Here is an 18,827-nt window from a genome sequence, read left to right as displayed (position 1 = left end):
CAGCTCTCTGAAATAACAATGAATACTTCTGTGTTCAGATTTAAAGATACTGAACATTGTGCAAAATGTTTTAACCAGCAGCTTCAGTACAAAATATTCTGCATCAAACTTATATCTTAAAACAATATGGCAGGGGATGACTTCATCTGCTGCTTCAATAGCTGTCACTTTAGTGGAAAATTATTAAAAAAAAAATGCACATGTAATAATAGTGAGTAGTTGCCTGACTGAATGTGGAAAAATCAAGACATACTGTTGAATTTGCACATATCTTTCGTAGGATATCGCAGACGGTAAATGGATGAACATTTTCAGAATATTTTTTTTACACTAAAAAGGGAAAAATCGAAGGGGTTGTTAGTTATTGGTTATTATGTAGTGGTTTTACTGATTCGGCCCACTGGAGATCATACTGGGCTGTATGTGGCCCCTGAAATAAAATGAGTTTGACACCCCTGCCCTAATGCCATTTGATGTGTGGATGCAGAGTGTGTTGTGGCAGTTACCTCTACTGGTCAGCAGATGGCGTTTCGTGTTGGTATCTTCCTTGTCATTAACAGATTTCCCTCTCAATCGCTGAAATGCAAAAAGTACTGTGAAGATCTTTGGCACCTGAAAAGGTAAATAATCATTTTAAAATGTATCTGCACTGCATTATGTGGGGGTTAGCGAGCTAACGTTAACTTTTGCTTCACCATGACCTCATTTTCAACGGGGGCCAACTGTTCGGAAACCTTTTTATAAGTAACGTTAACTAACGTTACAGTCTGACGTTATGTTTAAAACACTGATGACAGTATTGTTGGATAGAAAAAATACACAAAGATAGTCATGTGGGCGAAATAATACTTTAATTATTTCTATTGTGATGTGACTGACGTGGACAAATAGCCTAATTTGTGTCAAATGAGTATTAATTAACACAGAAACTTCATGTAGCTAACGTTAGCATCTACGCGTCGCTAACTAACCTAGCCTTGCTAGCTAACATCGGTTAATTTACACTTGAACCGTTGGTTTGATAAACAGCTACACAAAGCAAGCGTTTGTTTGGACAAGTTGGATATAAGCAGGTGAAAATGGCAACACTTACCGGTGTTTTGAATGTATGTCCACATCCCTTATAAAGTCCTTAACTCTATTGTAAAACAAAAAAGTGTACTTTATGTCGATATTTGGCGAGTTAGCTATTTAGCTACTTCTCTACTACGTTTCCCAAGTTGCTTAAAAAAATGGCAGCCGGAAGTGACACACTCAATAATGCGATTATGGATTTTGTTTTATTGTTAGGTTTCTTTATACATAAAGATATTATATATTATAGATGATATTATAACGCAATGGATTTAAATAAATAATAAAACTTCTAGCTGCTGGGTTGAAGAGAAAAAGGGAGATGTAACGTTAGCTTTGGCTAACAAGTTGTCTTCAGTTGACTAGCATATCAGAAACTAGCTCGGTTAAAAATGCTCAACACCTTCTACTTGAATAAATGTTTTCAAAGTGGTCTGGAAATGTCTTGGAAACAAGGTTTTAAGTGCTGTCCAACAAGCTGTGGGCTTTTTCTTATCATTCAGGAAAAAACAAATTAAGATAGCTCCATGACTCTACACATTTGCTCTGTTATTCTGAATTAAAGAGTTTATTATCTGTGACTTCTGAGAAAAGTAATCTTGATAAATCAGAAAAACAAGAGCATATTTTCCTCATGAAAACGTTCCATAGATTTATGAGATAATAAACGAATACTAATCTAATAATAAGCAAGTACTGTTTTGTCAAGTGAATGCATTGTGCTTCCATACAAATGTACTTTAGCTCTGTCATTGCAAAGTGATGATTACATAAGCACTGCTTACTCATAAAGGCAGCTGATCAACTGGGGTTTCATCCCTTTCAAACACATTAAAGCACAGACAAAGACATTTGACTGTATGTAATTAGTGGTGTGTGGCTGTTAACAGTATACCAACCTATCAGCCAAAAATTCATTGTAATATATAGGAGAGTATGCCCATTTCCTCCTTAGTGGTACCCACCTCATCAACTACCACTACACCACCATATGCAATATTGTATTTATTATCTTCTCAGCTGTTTCTTTATCTTGCACCTCTTTTGTCTTATACAGTTTACGTTCCAGTACGGTGTTTGCAGCAGGAGCTGGAGGAAGTTTCTAGGAAGAGGATATGGATTGCTGCTCTCCTCTACTGTATGGCGTACGTGGATACTCCTGGGTATGTCCACAATAAACATATTACTAGGCCTGGTAAACATGGAGTCATGACAGAACTGATTGACATTCAGTGAAGGTATACATCAGACACAGGGCAGATAAGTGTGGAAAGTTTTAGTTTGTTCTCATGAGACGTACCATGAATACTGATGCCTTGGTCGTGACCATGGCATCCCTGCATCCATGGGTTTTTTCAACATGTGGCTGATTACAAGAGTGAAGGGAATAGCTTGAAGCTTGAATCCTGAGTTGGTGGCTGTGTTCTGTTTTGTGTCATGATATTGTTCACTCAATGATGGTAGGATTTGCTTACAGAGTTTGGTGATTTATTTTATTAATTCTTTATCTTAGTGATGCAAAACAGGATGTGACCTTCTTCTGCTCTAAGACGTTACCACTGATAATGGTGGATTATCTGTGGTGATAGGTAATGGGCTTCCAGAAGATAATTTTGGGTTTAATTAAATGGCCTAAAGGGGGGTGAGGGGTTGGACTTCCTTCCCTGGGGCTTTGGACAGCATTTTACATTTTGTGACTGTTAACGTTGCATGTCACCATTCTTCTCTTGAACTGCTTTGAGTGTTTTTGAGATTTTTCATTTTGATAATGTCACAGGATGTGTGACTTTAGTGGTGGCCAGCGCTCACTGCTCGTGTGAACTCATGAGGCAAATATGTTTTTCCTGTTTCTCTTGTTATTTAATAACTGCAGAATTGTTCATCAGATTCCGTATTGAACTCTAAATATAACTTGTAGTTAAAGCCATGTGGCATTCATGAAATGGCAAATAGCTCAATGTAGCAATGAAGGGGTATTATAACACTGTACAATGTTTCCATTCTGGTACATACGCCATCTGGTGAAAGCATTTTGTAATGAGAGCTGGGAGGTGGAGCGGAACACAACATTCATAACACTTAACAAAATTACAGCCAATGTTGCATCCATCATAAATTCTGACAGCACGACATGAAAATCTAAACAACTTACACCAACAGAATATAATATTATTTGAGTTATTACCTGTGGTAAATCCTTTATTGCTTATGTTTCCATAAATGTTTATTTGGTTGTTATTGAGGACCATGTAAAGCATGTATGCATTGTTGATTGAATCAACATCACCGACATGTTTTCATATTATATGTTGAACTGCACTGAGCAGTGTTGAACATAATACCTGCAGGAGGCTTGGTTATTAGAATATATAGGCTTTGTTGTTAGACTGTAGAGAAAATGTGATTGCTAACAAAATTTATTTGCTACTTTTTGGCTGACATCCAGTAATTCCTGTTTCATACACCATGTTATGGCACTGACTCGAATAATGGGAAATTTTTTAGTGATTACCCCCACAATGCCATTATCTGTTAATATGTCTACTCCGGATGATGCATTTGTCTGGCTTACAAGTGAAACCCTTGTATTCCCCCGTGCAGTGTGACAATTAAGGCACATTTTCTCCGTTGCTGGAGAGAACAGAATTTTGAAATGATTTTATTTCTGGCTTTATCAACATGTATCTCTTCATATGATTCTGATTATACTTAACTCCCAATACTGTGCCATAAACAGAGAAAATGTTCTTCCTGATCACAGTGACTACACTGTTGACAGTGACTTACTGTTTAAAACAAAAAGCTTACAGAAAATGAAAAAAGATTAACTGCAAAACAAAACTCCTGATGCAGCATCAAAGGGGATTTAATTAACATTGCTTGTTTGTACTTGCTTGGTTTTTAAGGAGGGAAACTGCAGTCAGAACTTTTTTAGTGTTTACCCAAGTAAGTACGTTATCGACGTTTCGAAATGCTCGAATAAACTCCATATTTTTCATTGCACACCATGGCCTGCCAGGAAGTAGAACTTAACCCAGAATAATAAGCCTTGTAGAAATAATTTAATTTTGCAAGAATAATCAGTCATGCTAATCTCCATGGTAGCACACATAATTAAATTTGCCAGCCTCAAATTTGGAGTTGCTTCTTCAGGAAATCACAAACAGTAAATCCACATGTTTTACATGCAGCACATTGTGAGTCACTTGTGGAATATTTAATTAAAAACAATTAGTTGAGATTTAGTAGTAGTTTTTTTTTTATTGGTGGGACTCTCAGAGACAAAAGACACTGCAACAGAAAGTGCATGTTTAATAATGCACATATTGAATTATATTTTTTAGAGACTGCAGGCCAGTTAATTGCACAATGTGTATTTGAATAATTAGAGATGTGTTGCCTTTAAAAAAAACACATGGCACTGTCTTGTATAAAGTGTATGAACACGGGGTATGGAGCAACAGAGAGAAAGGGCAAGTAATGAGCAGTGAGTGCCATCTGCAGACAGGTGTGTGGAACTGCCATTAATAGTAAAGTACCATCAAAATGTAAATTCAACTGTCAGGCGCAAAATATCTCTTTCAGTTATAAAAATAATGCATAACACAGTTTATGTGAGACTTGGCAATCATATTTATTTATGGAGGCAGTTAGGGAGCGTGTCAGGACATGCGCGGTCTTCACTGTGGCAGCCTCGAGCTCGCGCTGTCTGCGTGCTGCCAGAGCCAATCACAATGTAGATAAACACATTATTGCGTCATTGTTATTGTGGTAGTTGGGGCTCCAGCTGCTGACACAGATTTCGCCACCATTTCGCCAACATTTAGGCCACTAAAACTGCGTTAACGAGCGGACTTGACGGAGTATACCAGCACCATGTCGCTGCAAAAGGACGTGTCATCGGACGAGAGCTTGCAAGGTAAAGTATAAACGATATAACAGCTTGTAGCTCAGTAGGGTTTAAGCTAGCGCTAGCCAGTAATGTCATCGAAAACACGAGGTAACTAATGTTATGACACATAACATAGCCTCGTGCAAAGCTTGAGCTAAATAGTCGAGGTATCTACCTAGGAAGCTAGATTATGTATGTTATGTACATGTAGGGACACGTAAGGACAACACGTCGCTCTAGTTAGTTAATGAGGCTTATCTGCACTGTTGCAAAACCTAAATCAAGCCAAGGACAGTTTGTATTTGTTTGTTGTTCGACTGTAGCTCTAGCCTACTTGACAACCCCAGTCTATACAGACCAATCATACCCATTGAATTGAATATGTTAAGGCTGTGTATTTGATTTAAGGTTCCTGGGTTGAGCTGCATTACAGTGGCACTGGATCCCAGAGCACCAGTCATCACGGAAGCCAGGAGCAAATCCCCACGTCCATCCAGGAGGGTGACGTGGAGAAAATGCTGCTGGATGCACAACATGAGTCAGGCAGAAATAGCTCCAAAGGAAGCTCTCAGTGCAACAGGTCTGCGGGGCAAAGGGGAGGCACAGTTTGTGTGTGGGTTTTTTTATATATGTTGTGTAATACAGATGAGACAATACATGAATCTTTGGTGACAAAAGTTTCCCTATTGTGTTGTCTTCTCAACAGCCCACTTAGGGCCCAGACCCCCCTTCTTCTGTGGAGAGGCTCAGAGGCAAACAGCTCACAGGTACATTTGTTGGTCATACTGACCTATCAAAGTCTAATTGATTAAGTTTAGTTTAATAAATAGTCCACACAACATAGTGTTGTTTTTACATTTCAGTGAGGGCAAAATTGTTTGATTATCCACAATTGGTGTTTTTAGTCAGATGAAGACTTCCAAGAAAGGAGACGGGAGGTAGAGAGCATGATGAAGAAAAATGCGGACTGGATCTGGGACTGGTCTAGTCGACCTGAGAACAATCCACCAAAGTATGTAGCCACCACTGATTTGGTAACTCTTAGTATGTGGTATGTTTTTTGTAATTTCTGTGGAGTTATCTTAGTTGATTACACAATAATATAGCTCATTGTTGATGACTATGAACTATGTGAATACAGTGTAGATGGAAAAATAATTACGATCATAGTGATGGTAGAGCTAACAGCAATAGGAAATTGTAAAGTCTATTGTGCTAATCTCTTACATATATAGGTATATTTATTATATGTCATAATTTATAGTCCTAATTCATTGAGTGAAAAAAGGTCTGTGTTACCAGAGGTGTCAGTATGACATTAGACTGGCACTCATTGGTTTTAATATATTCATAACAGTGAAAAATTAATGTGCTTCTCCGTAGGGAGTTCCTGCTGAAGTACCCTAAGCGCACGACCCCTCTCAGCATTCGGAACACCAGCGTCATGAAGAAGGGAGGTGTTCTCTCCGCCGACTTTCTGAAGCTTTTCCTCCCATCATTAATCATTTCTCACATACTTGCTGTTGGCCTTGGGTAAGCAACTTCATTTAATCTGTAAAAGAGAATAATACAGTATCTCACAATCGAAAAATATTAAATGGGAGCCTCTTGGGGCAATTGCATGGGGATTGTTGAAGAACCATTGAAAGACCAAATCTTTCATCACATACAATTGATGTGTTCATAAATAATAAATTATTTGATGTATAGATGAAACATTTATTTGGTATTTTTCAAATAATCATACATGAAAATATAGACCTGTTTTCTTACTGACCAACACAACATTACTGATTTAGTCAGTCTCTGCATTAAATGGCTTGTAAATCAATTTAAGAGTAATAGATTCCAGTGTTGTGTTTGGATTTTAAATGGTTGGACAAGATTTTTATTTATTGTGCCATAAATCTTGATTGTACGTCTACAAAACACATGCAGAACAGAAGAGGACAATATTACACAACTGAACACAGCTCCAAAATATCCAGGAAGTGGAAGTGGAAATGTATAATCGTTCCTTCTGCTCAGTGTCTTGGATTTAGTGGATACATGCCAAAAATTAACCTGTAGTAATCTGTCTCAAGAACAATTAAGACAGAACAACACAATGTCTTATGCTGCGTTCACATGGAATCAGGGAAACGGTAGACAGCAATTCGGATGTCATTTTAGAGGACAAAAGCAAGGTGGAAAATTGTGGTGATTGATGGCCACTTTGAAAATAGATGGCATAAGGCTAAAATATTTTAACGTTGTGTTGTCCTCTGTGACAGGGTTTACAGTCAAATGTTGCGTAGCTCCTTTACACAAGGCAAAAACACGGCAATTTGGAGAATTACTGGACATTACTAGAAAGATTACATAAAATAATAAACATGAAATAATTTTATGTATTGTATTTTCTTGTATTTATTTATTTATTTTTGTTAACAATATGGCACCACCATTGCGACATACCGTCACGCATGTTTGTTTTTACAGTCCTGCCATTCCATTGAAATGTTTGTTTGTTTTTCCTGTGCAGCCCAGAGGGTTTTTTCCGTCTGCTGTCTGCCTGACTCCACGTTTACTTTAAAATGTGCAAATTCGCAGTAGCTGTGACCACGTCTGCTCACGCATCCACGCGTTGCCCCTTTTTGCTAGTTGGCATGACCAGTTAATCAGCTGTTGTTTGGCTCCTGAACAAAATTTTCACAAAATCTTGGGCAAGTCTGTGAATCCATTTGAAAGTTACGTGCCTTTTTCCAGTAGTCCAGTTCTGTGGCCAACCCCTGCCCCCCATCCTCTCTGTTTTTTTTAACCAGTTGGCATGAACACAAACACACACTCTTGACTTCCAAGCCTAATTTCAGCCTCCTAGGGCAAAAACTGTGGCCACCAAAGAGTGGAGAGATTTTTGTGGTACGACTAAGAGACTGATCGTAGCTTAAAACATGATGGTACAGATGTTGGTTGCAGTGGCAAACTTATGATGAAGTCATACCGTCCCAACTTCAGTGTATTTGTATTTAGATCTATATTTCAGCAGATTTTAAATTTAACCTGTTTTCTTTGTTTTATATTTTGCTGTCAGAATGATCTTAATTTACACGTTTGTCTCTCTTCTTTTAGGATTTATATTGGGAAGCGTCTAACTTCCCACAACACCTACTAAGTAGGACTACGGTGTGTCGCGACACCTTGTCACCTTGACGTGACCCATCTTGGCATGCCTTAAAATGGGACCTACTGATGATCAAGGGGAGATTTGGCCATGTGACACAGTCCAATTTGATTGAGTGCCCCGCGTAGCTCACACCAGCGTGGAGAGTTAAGGATCTGTCATTGCTGTTTCATGGCGTTAACTCATCAGCACAACAGTGACCAATCCTCTGCTCCGTGCTGTAGTCTCTGTCCTGGCCTGGAGATGATGACTGTTTTGCTGCTTCCAGCTCCTTAAATCTGCACGTTAGGGAACTGATGTATATTGTACGCCATTGCCTTTTTCTTTTTGCAGTGAGAAATCACTTTTGATTTAAAATGATATACTATCAGTATGTTTTATAGATCAGCTGTGGAGAACGGAAATTGGTGTGACTTGCAATCTTATTTTTGTCTAAGGGATCATTAGCCTAGTGTGTATGTGATTTCTTCCAGTACTGATAGCTCAATTTTGCATTTGTAAACTGTGATTATATGAAAGCATTATTGAGCACTGATAAGGTCCATTTTGTTCATCCCTCACAAAATAAAAACTATAAACACACATATGGCCCCGATGTATTTGTAAACCACTAAATGCGCAGAAACATGGCGCTGACTGTTTCTCAAAGGAAAGGACCACATGCAGATGAACACAATTAAAATTTTATTGAACTTTGGTCAAAATAATAAACAAGTGAATACATTGCCACCATGTTAGGAATCAATGGACAAAGACAATGCATTATTATGTGTTTGTTTTAATGTCATCAGTATATGTTTTGTGTAGTCAACCTTCATTTCTGCATTCACAACTACGGAGATAAGATCCACATTTGCAATACGCGGCTCAAATTTGGGTGACATCCCTAATAAATGAATAAGGGCACATGTATGAGGCCTGTCTGAATTTCCTACTTATTACATGATTAGGAGGCACTCTATCACATAAACTGTATGGTGTGCAATTTTCCTCCTCCTGTGTTTTCATAGACAGCCACGTGTAGCAGCAGTATATGAGGACATAACTCTATAAAATAGGATTTACAAATAATGCACATGAGGTTTGTAAAACGTTTGGGGACATAACTTGTAGCTGTCACTGATAGAAGTAGGTATTAAGGCTGCAGATTCCCTTTGTCCTGGGCCCCATCTTGTGCCATGTAGTTTCCAGCCCGCATCCTAAAACATGGTCAAAAACTAGAAATTAATCTCTTGACACAAACACATCATCGGTTGTCTCCAACAGTGGTTCTGAAACCGGTAGCCCCAAATAGTATTTCCATAACAGGTTTGCTTGAGATCTGCTCAAAGACAGTGGTGTGACTGGACATTTTTCCACCTCTCTACAACATAAAAACATGCAAAGCAATAAACATGTTTTAATACATACTTCTAAATTTAAAAACACATCTGTAGTTTTAGTTTCTTTTATTATGTGGATGACAAGGTGTACTTGAGTAGATACAGTCAGTGAAATTATGTCACCGTATTGACTGGGGGTAAAGTAAGAGGAGGGAGGGGAGGAGAAAAAGAAACAAGTCCACTTTCCAAATTCATGGCCTCTTCCACCAGTAGTTTGGCATGAATACATGGCCAATGGGGGAATGTTACAGTTAGGCTTATTGGCCATTAATCCGTGCTTCAGAGGGCCCACAATCTTTGAGATGATGTTACAACTTTGACAAGACGTCATTTTAAGGGCTTCCGAGAGTTCTGTCGTTAAATCATGAAATGAAGGCTTAAAATGTCAACACAAACACCAACGTTCAAGAGTTTGACCTCTAGGGAGTGCCATTCCGTCAATTAGACCCGAATTGGGCTTTCTGGGTCAGGGGGGCATGTTGATTGCCCTGGTGCCAAAGGCAAAAACAACCTAAGCTCAGACTCAAAATAAAACAGGCCTATGGATCAACCTCCTGTGGCAAAAAAAGTAGACACGTGCTTTCGAATTCTTCACCAGGAGGACAACGAGGCTGTTTCTTCTTATACAGATAGACAAGTAGTAGGCTTAACTACACAGGTACGGTAAAAGCCCTATCCTCTGGAGCCCCCAAATCTTCTAGTTGATTTTGTCCTGGAAAATGTACAAGTTGTTGGTGGCTGCCACAGCTATCACGTTATCTTTGGGGTGCCAGGCAGTGTGGAGGATCTTCTTGTTGAAGTCCAGGCTGTCCACGCTGATCTCATCCTTCTTCCTCTTGCCACCAGTGGACACTTTGCGCGGTTTGAGAGTAGCCCGTGGTTTGCTGCTCTCCCTGGACGCCTCCAGTGTGATGTCCCGCCTGGTGTTGCGGTCAAACATTCGGAAGAAGTTGTTGTAGGAGCCGGTCATGATGGCACTGATGGAGAGAGTAAATAAAAATTGTGTAAATTAACTTGGGGGGGAAAAAACATAACTCAATGCCAGCCATGATTGACTTATCAAATCTGTAATTCAGGAGCACACATACCTGTCACTGCCATTCCAGCAGCACTCGAACTTGTCAAAGATGCAGTCATTTTCATACAAGGAGCAGAGCTTACTGCGAAGGTATTCGTGGACCTGACACAAAACACATTAATTAACCTAAATATTCACTTGAGCCAACACAATATTGCACTTTTACATCAGTGAATGGTGAGTTCTGCTTATAATCTTTTAACAGAACTGTCCACATGTTGCGTGGCTCACCAGACACACTTGTGAGGCTACTCTTTGTGAGTCGCAAAAGCTTACATGCCATTTGTTGAAAGGATTGTATCTTTTTACTTACTGTTATAGTCTTTGGAGGACTATAACAATAAGCCTGCAAAAAAATTATAAATACGTATGTAATAAATATCTTACTTAAGGCCCAATTTAAGTGGTCACTTCAGAATCCCATCACTGCAGTGCTTACTGTTCTCACACAGGGTTAAATGTTACATTAAAAGTCACTAAATAAGTATGTTTATGCACCTGATACGTTTCCACTGGCCTGTTCTCCATGTTGAGGTCCCAAACTTTGACGGAGAGGTAGTCACGTGTCATCATATAGCGTCCGCTGTGACTGAACTTCACGTCCGAGATGGAGGAGATGATCTCAGAGAAAAAGGATCGGCTGCTCGGATCCTCCGGCTCCTCAAAGACTGAAATAAATACATAAATCTTAAAGTCTTATTTGTAAAATTACCAGTAGGTCTTTTTCAGTTTATGAAAAAAAAAATTAATATACAATCTTAAAATTTATTGTCTGACCAAAAGTAAAAATAATAATTTATAGAATTTTATGACCAAGGAAAGTAGAAAATCTAAATATCAGCTAAGCTGTTTATGCAAATGTAATTTGTATATTTTACTAAATTAATCAGTTTGTAAAAATACCTATCAATTAATTTTCCACTGCTTGACTTATTAACTGACTAAACATTGCAGCACTACAGTGGAGGTACTTACACTTTGAGTGCCTATCGCAGAGTGCCGCTGCTCGCATGTCACACAGGCGGATGGTGCCTTTGCTACTGCTGTACACAAATACATTGCATTGGTGTGGATGGCACTCAGCAGCTGTGATTACTTCTGTCAGTTCCTCCATGTTGGCGGGCTTGATGTCTACAATATCTGAGGAACACACTGTTAAGGGAACTAGCAGTCTTATGTTTCATGGTGATACAATGCAGAGGCTATTACTCTATAAGCCACACATCTCATGTCTGTTGTCTTATGCAGAAAAAGGATACTAAAACTTCTGTCTGTGATTTCCAAGTGCCATAGATTTATTCTTAGGTCATCTGCGGAGAGGTACGTTTCATGATCACTATTTACAGAAATGGAATTAATGTGATAGGTGTGCGCATTTGCAAAGATCCTCCGTGGGCTTGCTTCTACCATGAGATCCATTGGCATCAGCACTGGTACCTGAAACATACAACGTGCATTTTAAGACCATAAAAAAAGCCATATTCAAAAGCGAGACATGTCTGATGTATGATTAAACATACCCGTAAAGAGGTGAGTCTAAAGGGATCTCTGAGTCGTCCATCTTCATCTTTCAGGTTGTAACCCTCTGCTCTTTTATCTCTTTCACTTATTTTCCACAATTTGATAGTTTTATCTGACAGGAACACACACAAGAACATTGTAAAAATCACAGTTTAAAATTCAGATATTGCCAAATAATCAAAATACACAGAAGGGAAACTCTTACCATTTGTCGAAAGTAGAAAGTGAGCAGCATTTTGTTGGGGTAGCCATCTTATTTTATTTATTTTTTCCTCGATTTCTAAACTTTTCAAATAGTCAAATTCTGGCTCGTGACTCTGAAAAGTGCTATAGACGTTGTACTCCCCTCGCAGGTGTGGACGATTCTTAGACTAGAAACAAACATGGCAAATATAAGTCACAGGGTATGTACATTATCACTGCCACACAGAGGCAGCATGTAACATCTGACAGGATACTGTTGATGAAGATGCTCGTCTGTCACTCCAGATGACTCTTACCTCCTGTTCATGCTGAAATATCACTACTCTGCCTCCTTTATCTCCAGTTGCAAGCAATTCTCCAGAATAGTTGAACTCAACCGTTGAGATTATGTCAGCTGAAAAAATGAACACAAATCAGGGTGAATCACACCATGGTAGCTCTGATGACAGCTATGCTACTGTGTTAGGCTGCAGGCTACATCTGGTGCCAAAGACATTGCAGTGACAGAGCATCAGGCTCGCTGACATCCACACACACACACACACACACACACACACACACACACAAAACGTACACCAATTCATGTATGAATGAATGAAAACAAGCATGATGTCACTCGACAATTTATGGACGCAGCACATTGACGTCATGGACACGGTCGCTCCCCTTTAATAGCTTAGCCTCCACCTAGCATAGAGCTAGCTAGCGACACACAGTAAATTACACAAGAAAGGGCGTTTGTGCAACTGATCCGCAAACAGACTCACACTAATCACGACAGTCGTGTTATATTAAAACCCGCGCGACCCTCTAGCTATCGTGCATCTCACGTGAAGCCCACAGAGCATCATCATCTGCCCATCTTAGCTAGCTCCCCACCGTTATAGCCTAGCCGCCAAGCTAACGTTAGCTACATACCTTCCGCAACATCTTCATCTATCGCTCCTTTCACTTGAGAGAAACACCACTGGAAATCATTTCCTCCTGCAACTCCTGTAAAAAAAAATGAAACAGCGTTAGTCTGTATGTGACTCGCGTTTCGCCGGGCGACAAAATGACCTGACAGTGACACAGTTTGACAACTAGCAACTTAGCTTGCCAGCGCTAACGTTGGCTAGCTAACTTGCAGATTCAGGCCATCACACACAGCAAGTGAGGTGGGTCTTTTTCCTCCCTTCAAAAGTAGCTTACCCGCCATTGCTTCATGTAGCAGCTCTTGCTGTACACGGCTTCCAATACCTAATCAACCAATGCGGCTTGCTCGGGGAAATAGATAGCATCCACAATCAGTGTGAAGACTCGGGTCCAGATCTGTCAAGACCACGGAAATTATCCGTGATTTTTTTTTTCTTCCAAAATGGCGCACAGTACATGGAGAAATGACGTCATGCACACATGCCACATCCTGGCTCCATCCATCCTCCTGAGCATCATGTTATTAAATGTGCATTCAGCCTTTATTCTCCATGCATTCAACTTTATTTCATCACGCTACACGTTATTCCTGCACAGCATGTTGAAGCCAACACAGCTGCCCTGTGATGGGTGGGACAGATGACATTTACACATCAGGATGTAGGTGTTTTTGATTAAAGCTGAAGCAGACACAATCTAATAAACAACAACAAAAAAAGCCAGCATAAACAGCATGAACATGTTTTCTAGTCTATTATTCATTGTTTCATCAATGCATTTTGCATAGTATAAAAAAATTGCAAAAGTTCTTGCAGAGATACAAGTAAAACACATAAACTCATATTAACAACTTGTATTTTTCATTTTAAAACTTATCTTCATTGGTGGTTGTTGATGTTAGATATGAACTGTGTCCCAACTCAAAATTGTGTGACACCTTCCAAGTACCCTGCTTGTATTGTGTGGTCAGTGGGTGACATCTAGTGGGCAAATGGTGGTACTCCAGTTAATTTTTGTTGGGTATCTTGCACCTCTATAGGTAATAAACTGAATGTACATACTTTTCAGCCCCGATTTCATAGCCATTTACCTTTTCGTATTTTAGGCCTGATTACTTGACTAATCATAATAGTCCTCTCAAAATAACCACAGGTAGTTTTAAAATGTTAAAATTCAACATCCGAGTTTTAATTTTTGACCTGTAAGAATAGGGAATCATTTGCTAAAAAAAAGGCCATGACTCTTGATCTCTACAGCACATTACTCCTATGACCCTATATGGGTCAGCTACAAGTAGACCTGCCGTAGAGACGTCATGCATGTACAATAAGTTGTTATAGAGGTTAAAGGACATTTTGTGAATTAAAAAAAACATCAGTGCCCCTCTTGAGTGCCACAAGATCATCTTTATTCACATCATCTTCACATTAAAAAAATACATATTTATTGTGGTTAATTCAGTCTGTCAACCAAACACTTTCATTGTACACTATCAGTCATTTTTGTATTGTTTTTGTTACTTCAAATTGTGGATACTACATCAGGGAACAAACTTCAAATTCTGCTCAACCCAGTTCTGCTCCAAATCCATCAAAAAACTATGCCACTTTACATCTCTGTTTTTGTGAGCCCATGCCCAAAATCACGGCGCAAAATACATATATACAAAAATAGATGTTGTAGCTGTGGTAGTTGTTTTTATTTTATGCTTATTTTTCTGTAAACAGCACTCTCTGAAGGGCTGGGGTTGTCAAGAATTGGGAGGAGAAGAATAGCCCATAGGGGCTGATTGTGCAATAAAAAAAAGTCACATTCCAAAAACTAAAAAAAATGGCAAGTGCTGATGAAGTGTGAGAATATGTAATATCTGGGCCACATTTCAGTGGAAAATAGAATAAACAGAGATGTGTTGTTTTTAGTACAACAGTTGATATAAACACTATTCTAATATAAACCAACACACAAAATCTGCTGAACTAAGTAAGGGAATAAGGAAATAAGCTCTGTTTGTCTGCTTGCTAATATATTATTGTTTTGCTGTTTACCTTAAAATAGTATTGTCGCCTGAAACAAATAGAGCTTGTTTAAAACCAAATATTACAGGTTACACATGTTTTTCAAGTTAGCTAATCACCTGCATTGAGTTCTGGATAACTACCGCACAGTGATGGTATTGTCTCCATAGTGCTTTTAAACTTGTTTTGTTTTCTGCATCTGCAGATTGTCCTGGAGGTGGCAAGTAAACAAATAGGGATGCACCCAGAAAGACCTGGACCAAATCTCACCAAAACCTTCTCCCCGGCATCTCCCAAGCTCCACATCCCTCTCATCACTCACACAGCGTCCCTTGGGGAGAAGCAGAGCAGAGGGCTGGAGGTGAGGAAGACTATATCTATATCTATATTTATATAAAGGTGGACCAAGTTGTATCTGCAGCATAAGTGCAAGTTGGATGCTTTAAGACTATGCAGAGCATGCATAGAAATATGACATTAAATGTGACATTACACAAGCTCACAAGGCACAAATTTTCATTAGCGTAATTGGTGTACATTTTACAGATGTTCTGTAAAATGCAGCTGTATAGTGTCTTTAACCACAGTGAGCATTTAACACCTACGTGCGTATTGATCCCATTTGTAGTTAGCAGACGTGGGGATGTTCACTTTAAATTAACAATAGATGGTTCACCAGTGTTTTGTAAAAGCATCATTATTTTAAGAACCATTTGAACCTCTAAAACATCCTTGACTTCTGCATGAGGAGGCCTGTGTACTTCCACACAACACCAAATGGGTTCGCAGTGGTTTTCACTGTCGTAGCTTTTACCTCTGACTGAGTGTAACAAATTGTGTAGCTGTCTGATGAGCCAGTGTGGACATTATGTGTTGAATGCAGTCAGTAGAAACACTGGATGTGAAAGCATAGTCCACTAATGGCCAGAACAGAATAAGAGATACTAAATACAGCTTATTAAATGCTCAAAAATAACGGAAACAAGTGTTTTTCAATTGTACGTATATTCCAAAGTGCGACTGCATTATACTTCTAATTTAGAGAGGGAAAAAATAGCTGCCATGACTAATAGTGCACAATTAAAAACATAATAAACTGTTTGTATCCACCATCACAGTGTGAAGGAGAAACATTGACTTAGGCCTAATTTGCGATTTAATAAACCGTACAGCTTAAATGTTGTGTACATTGGATTTTTCACATTTTTACAAGTTCAGTGTTGTGGCTGTGACTGTGTGTGTGTGTGTGTGTGTGTGTGTGTGTGTGTGTGTGTGTGTGCGCTGCCGTGCCGTAGCTTCATCAGGTATAAGGAGAGGTGTTGACTTTATTCCGAGCCTCCAGTAACACCACTGACTCTGATAGTTCCCCATCCCTGTGGGAATTCATTATAAGACAGCTAGAGGCTGCTTGTGGATGGTTACTGTGCTGCCCGTATGTTAACTTGTCGCTATCGCGCAAGGCAAACATGTGGTGCAGCTGCTTTCTCTGGCTGTGGGCAACCTGGAGAGATTGATTGGTGAGCCTTCTGTTTTATCCAGGATCAGGGCCACATTCAGTAGACATGGTGCCTCCGGAGAAGCAGCCATTTTCCCCAGAAAATATGGCTCATTACCAGCACAGACAAAATGAAGGTATATTGACTTTTTAACATCTTACAACATACCTATTCCTGAGCCGTTTAACAACAAGCGTTTGTCTCCTGGAAATCTTTACTTCATTTTATTCTCATGTAACTGGGTACAAAAACAGCCCTGATTTTAACACCAGCTCATCAAGTTGACTAAATCAAGCACTGCTTCTGTCTTCATGTATTTCAGTTTAAATTTACACTCAGAGGCATGTAAATACCCATACACACGCGTTTGCTCCCCGCACACACAAACATACCCTTCCCCCCACGTTTGGTCCATCAGACAGTTTTTAACACAAACCATTGGCCAGTGGATGTGTCTGCTCCGCTCAGGGGCATAAGCTCTGTCCAGACCCTCAGTCTTAACTCTCTCTCTCTCACACACACACTCACACACACACAAACAGCAAAGACAAACACAATCAATTATTCAAGACTCTTGTTTTGGCTCATGTGTTTTTTTCTTATTATTTCTGTTCTGTTGTTTCTATAGCATCCTCTGGCAACCTAACAGCCAGGAGGCCCCAACGAGTGAGATGCGAGGCCTGCTGACTTGAGGTCTGTGTATGTCTTTGTAATTTAGATGGCAGAGTATAATTTGCATGCACAGCCTTCAACATTGTCTCATTGTCTGAAGGAGATTATCCTTGCGGCTTCCCACAACTGAGGCTTGTCAAAGACCTGGCTTGGAAGACAAACCTTTGTCTCCTCGTTTATTTCCCCCATGAGTGGAAATTTTCCACTCATGAGTGGTCATTCAGTGGAGTTAAACCTCACACTGAAGCACACAAGCCATCAGTGTGAATAGTACCTTCACCTCGTGTTATTTCTCCATCAGTCGTACCTCTCTGCTCAGGCTCTTCACCTGCATATGTGGGATGCAGTGTACATATTTTACATACAGGGCCTGTCATTCTTCAGTGTGCAAATGTGTGCACTAGATGGCACTATGGCACTTATTATTCAATGCCAATAGATAATTTCCATTTTGGAGGATGAGTGTGTGCTGCTGACACAAGTGATGATCACAAACTGCTTGTTTTCCCCGAGCTGACGTTGATACTATCATGGAAAACAATTATCAATTAACTGTTTTGACCTTTAGGCACAAAGCAGTTGTTTTGATTTTGACTGCTGTAGCTTCAAGTGAATTATATATATATAAAAAAACCTAAAATTAGAATAGTGTGGATCACTAAAGTTTCAGTTTATTTCCAGTTCTACTATAACTTGACAGATTCACAGATTTATTTTTTTTCGAAGGCTCAAGCGCACATCAAACAAAATACTCTCCCGAATCGATGAAAACAGAACAGAATCACATTGAGGGGATATATTAGATGTGAATCCTTGCAGCAATGATGTCCTTGCAACAGATCATATTGTAAATAAGATGGGTTAAATTGCACTTGTAGCTTCCCTTCAAACAGTCAGGCTATTCTCTCGGGGCGACAAGGGAGTGCTGCAGACTCTTCCTCTAATAACGCAAGACAATGAGATCCCAGCTCATAACATAGGCCTCCACTATATAGAACAAGTATTGGGGGCTTAGCAGCTAATAAAGTGGCAAGTCTTCAAATCCATGTCAGAAGAGCAGAGTGCCACAGGGACCTTTCATAACACTTGTATGTGCAGGTTCAACTGCAGTGTAAAGGTTACACATCCACATTGCACTGATCTAACCTGATGAGTTGCCTTAAGCCCCACAAATTTCAAGGCTGTGTTTCTTATTTAAAGAAGCAGAACTGAATAATTCTCTCACTCCCTACAAGATGACAAGCGAAGACAGGAGTGTGGAATGAATGTCTGAGCTGCAACACAAAACCCACTGTGTATCCCGCTCCTCAATTAAGTGTGCACAAGGCAGCAGTGCCATTTAAATCTCCCTGTTAGATGTGATTTAATTTAGTTTTATATCTGATCAGCTTGTTTTAACAATTTATTTTGTAAGC

General features: G+C 39.5%; 2 protein-coding genes and 1 long non-coding RNA gene across 3 annotated transcripts; 2 read left to right on the top strand and 1 right to left on the bottom strand.

Annotated features, from left to right (window-relative positions):
* Positions 1–511: 511 nt before the first annotated feature.
* Positions 512–16,876, top strand: LOC125903635 (uncharacterized). The gene is made up of 4 exons (XR_007451324.1): positions 512–620; positions 2,132–2,237; positions 15,450–15,605; positions 16,784–16,876. It is a non-coding gene; the product is annotated as an uncharacterized LOC125903635 (long non-coding RNA).
* On the top strand, positions 4,779–8,713 carry bnip4 (BCL2 interacting protein 4). The gene is made up of 6 exons (XM_049600666.1): positions 4,779–4,993; positions 5,375–5,546; positions 5,673–5,733; positions 5,872–5,978; positions 6,350–6,499; positions 8,078–8,713. The coding sequence occupies exons 1-6, from the start codon at positions 4,951–4,953 to the stop codon at positions 8,118–8,120; spliced, it is 576 nt and encodes a 191-aa protein (XP_049456623.1). The 5' UTR covers positions 4,779–4,950; the 3' UTR covers positions 8,121–8,713.
* On the bottom strand, positions 8,797–13,698 carry ppp2r2d (protein phosphatase 2, regulatory subunit B, delta). Its single transcript, XM_049600662.1, has 10 exons — positions 13,506–13,698; positions 13,233–13,307; positions 12,611–12,708; positions 12,316–12,481; positions 12,110–12,222; positions 11,849–12,026; positions 11,565–11,729; positions 11,088–11,257; positions 10,600–10,691; positions 8,797–10,488 (listed from the first exon to the last, which is right to left on the bottom strand). The coding sequence occupies exons 1-10, from the start codon at positions 13,510–13,512 to the stop codon at positions 10,209–10,211; spliced, it is 1,344 nt and encodes a 447-aa protein (XP_049456619.1). The 5' UTR covers positions 13,513–13,698; the 3' UTR covers positions 8,797–10,208.
* Positions 16,877–18,827: the final 1,951 nt, after the last annotated feature.

Source organism: Epinephelus fuscoguttatus, linkage group LG16 (genome assembly GCF_011397635.1).
Source record: "Epinephelus fuscoguttatus linkage group LG16, E.fuscoguttatus.final_Chr_v1".
Classification (NCBI taxonomy): Eukaryota; Metazoa; Chordata; class Actinopteri; order Perciformes; family Serranidae; genus Epinephelus; species Epinephelus fuscoguttatus.
This window is presented reverse-complemented; position numbering and strand designations above follow the sequence as displayed.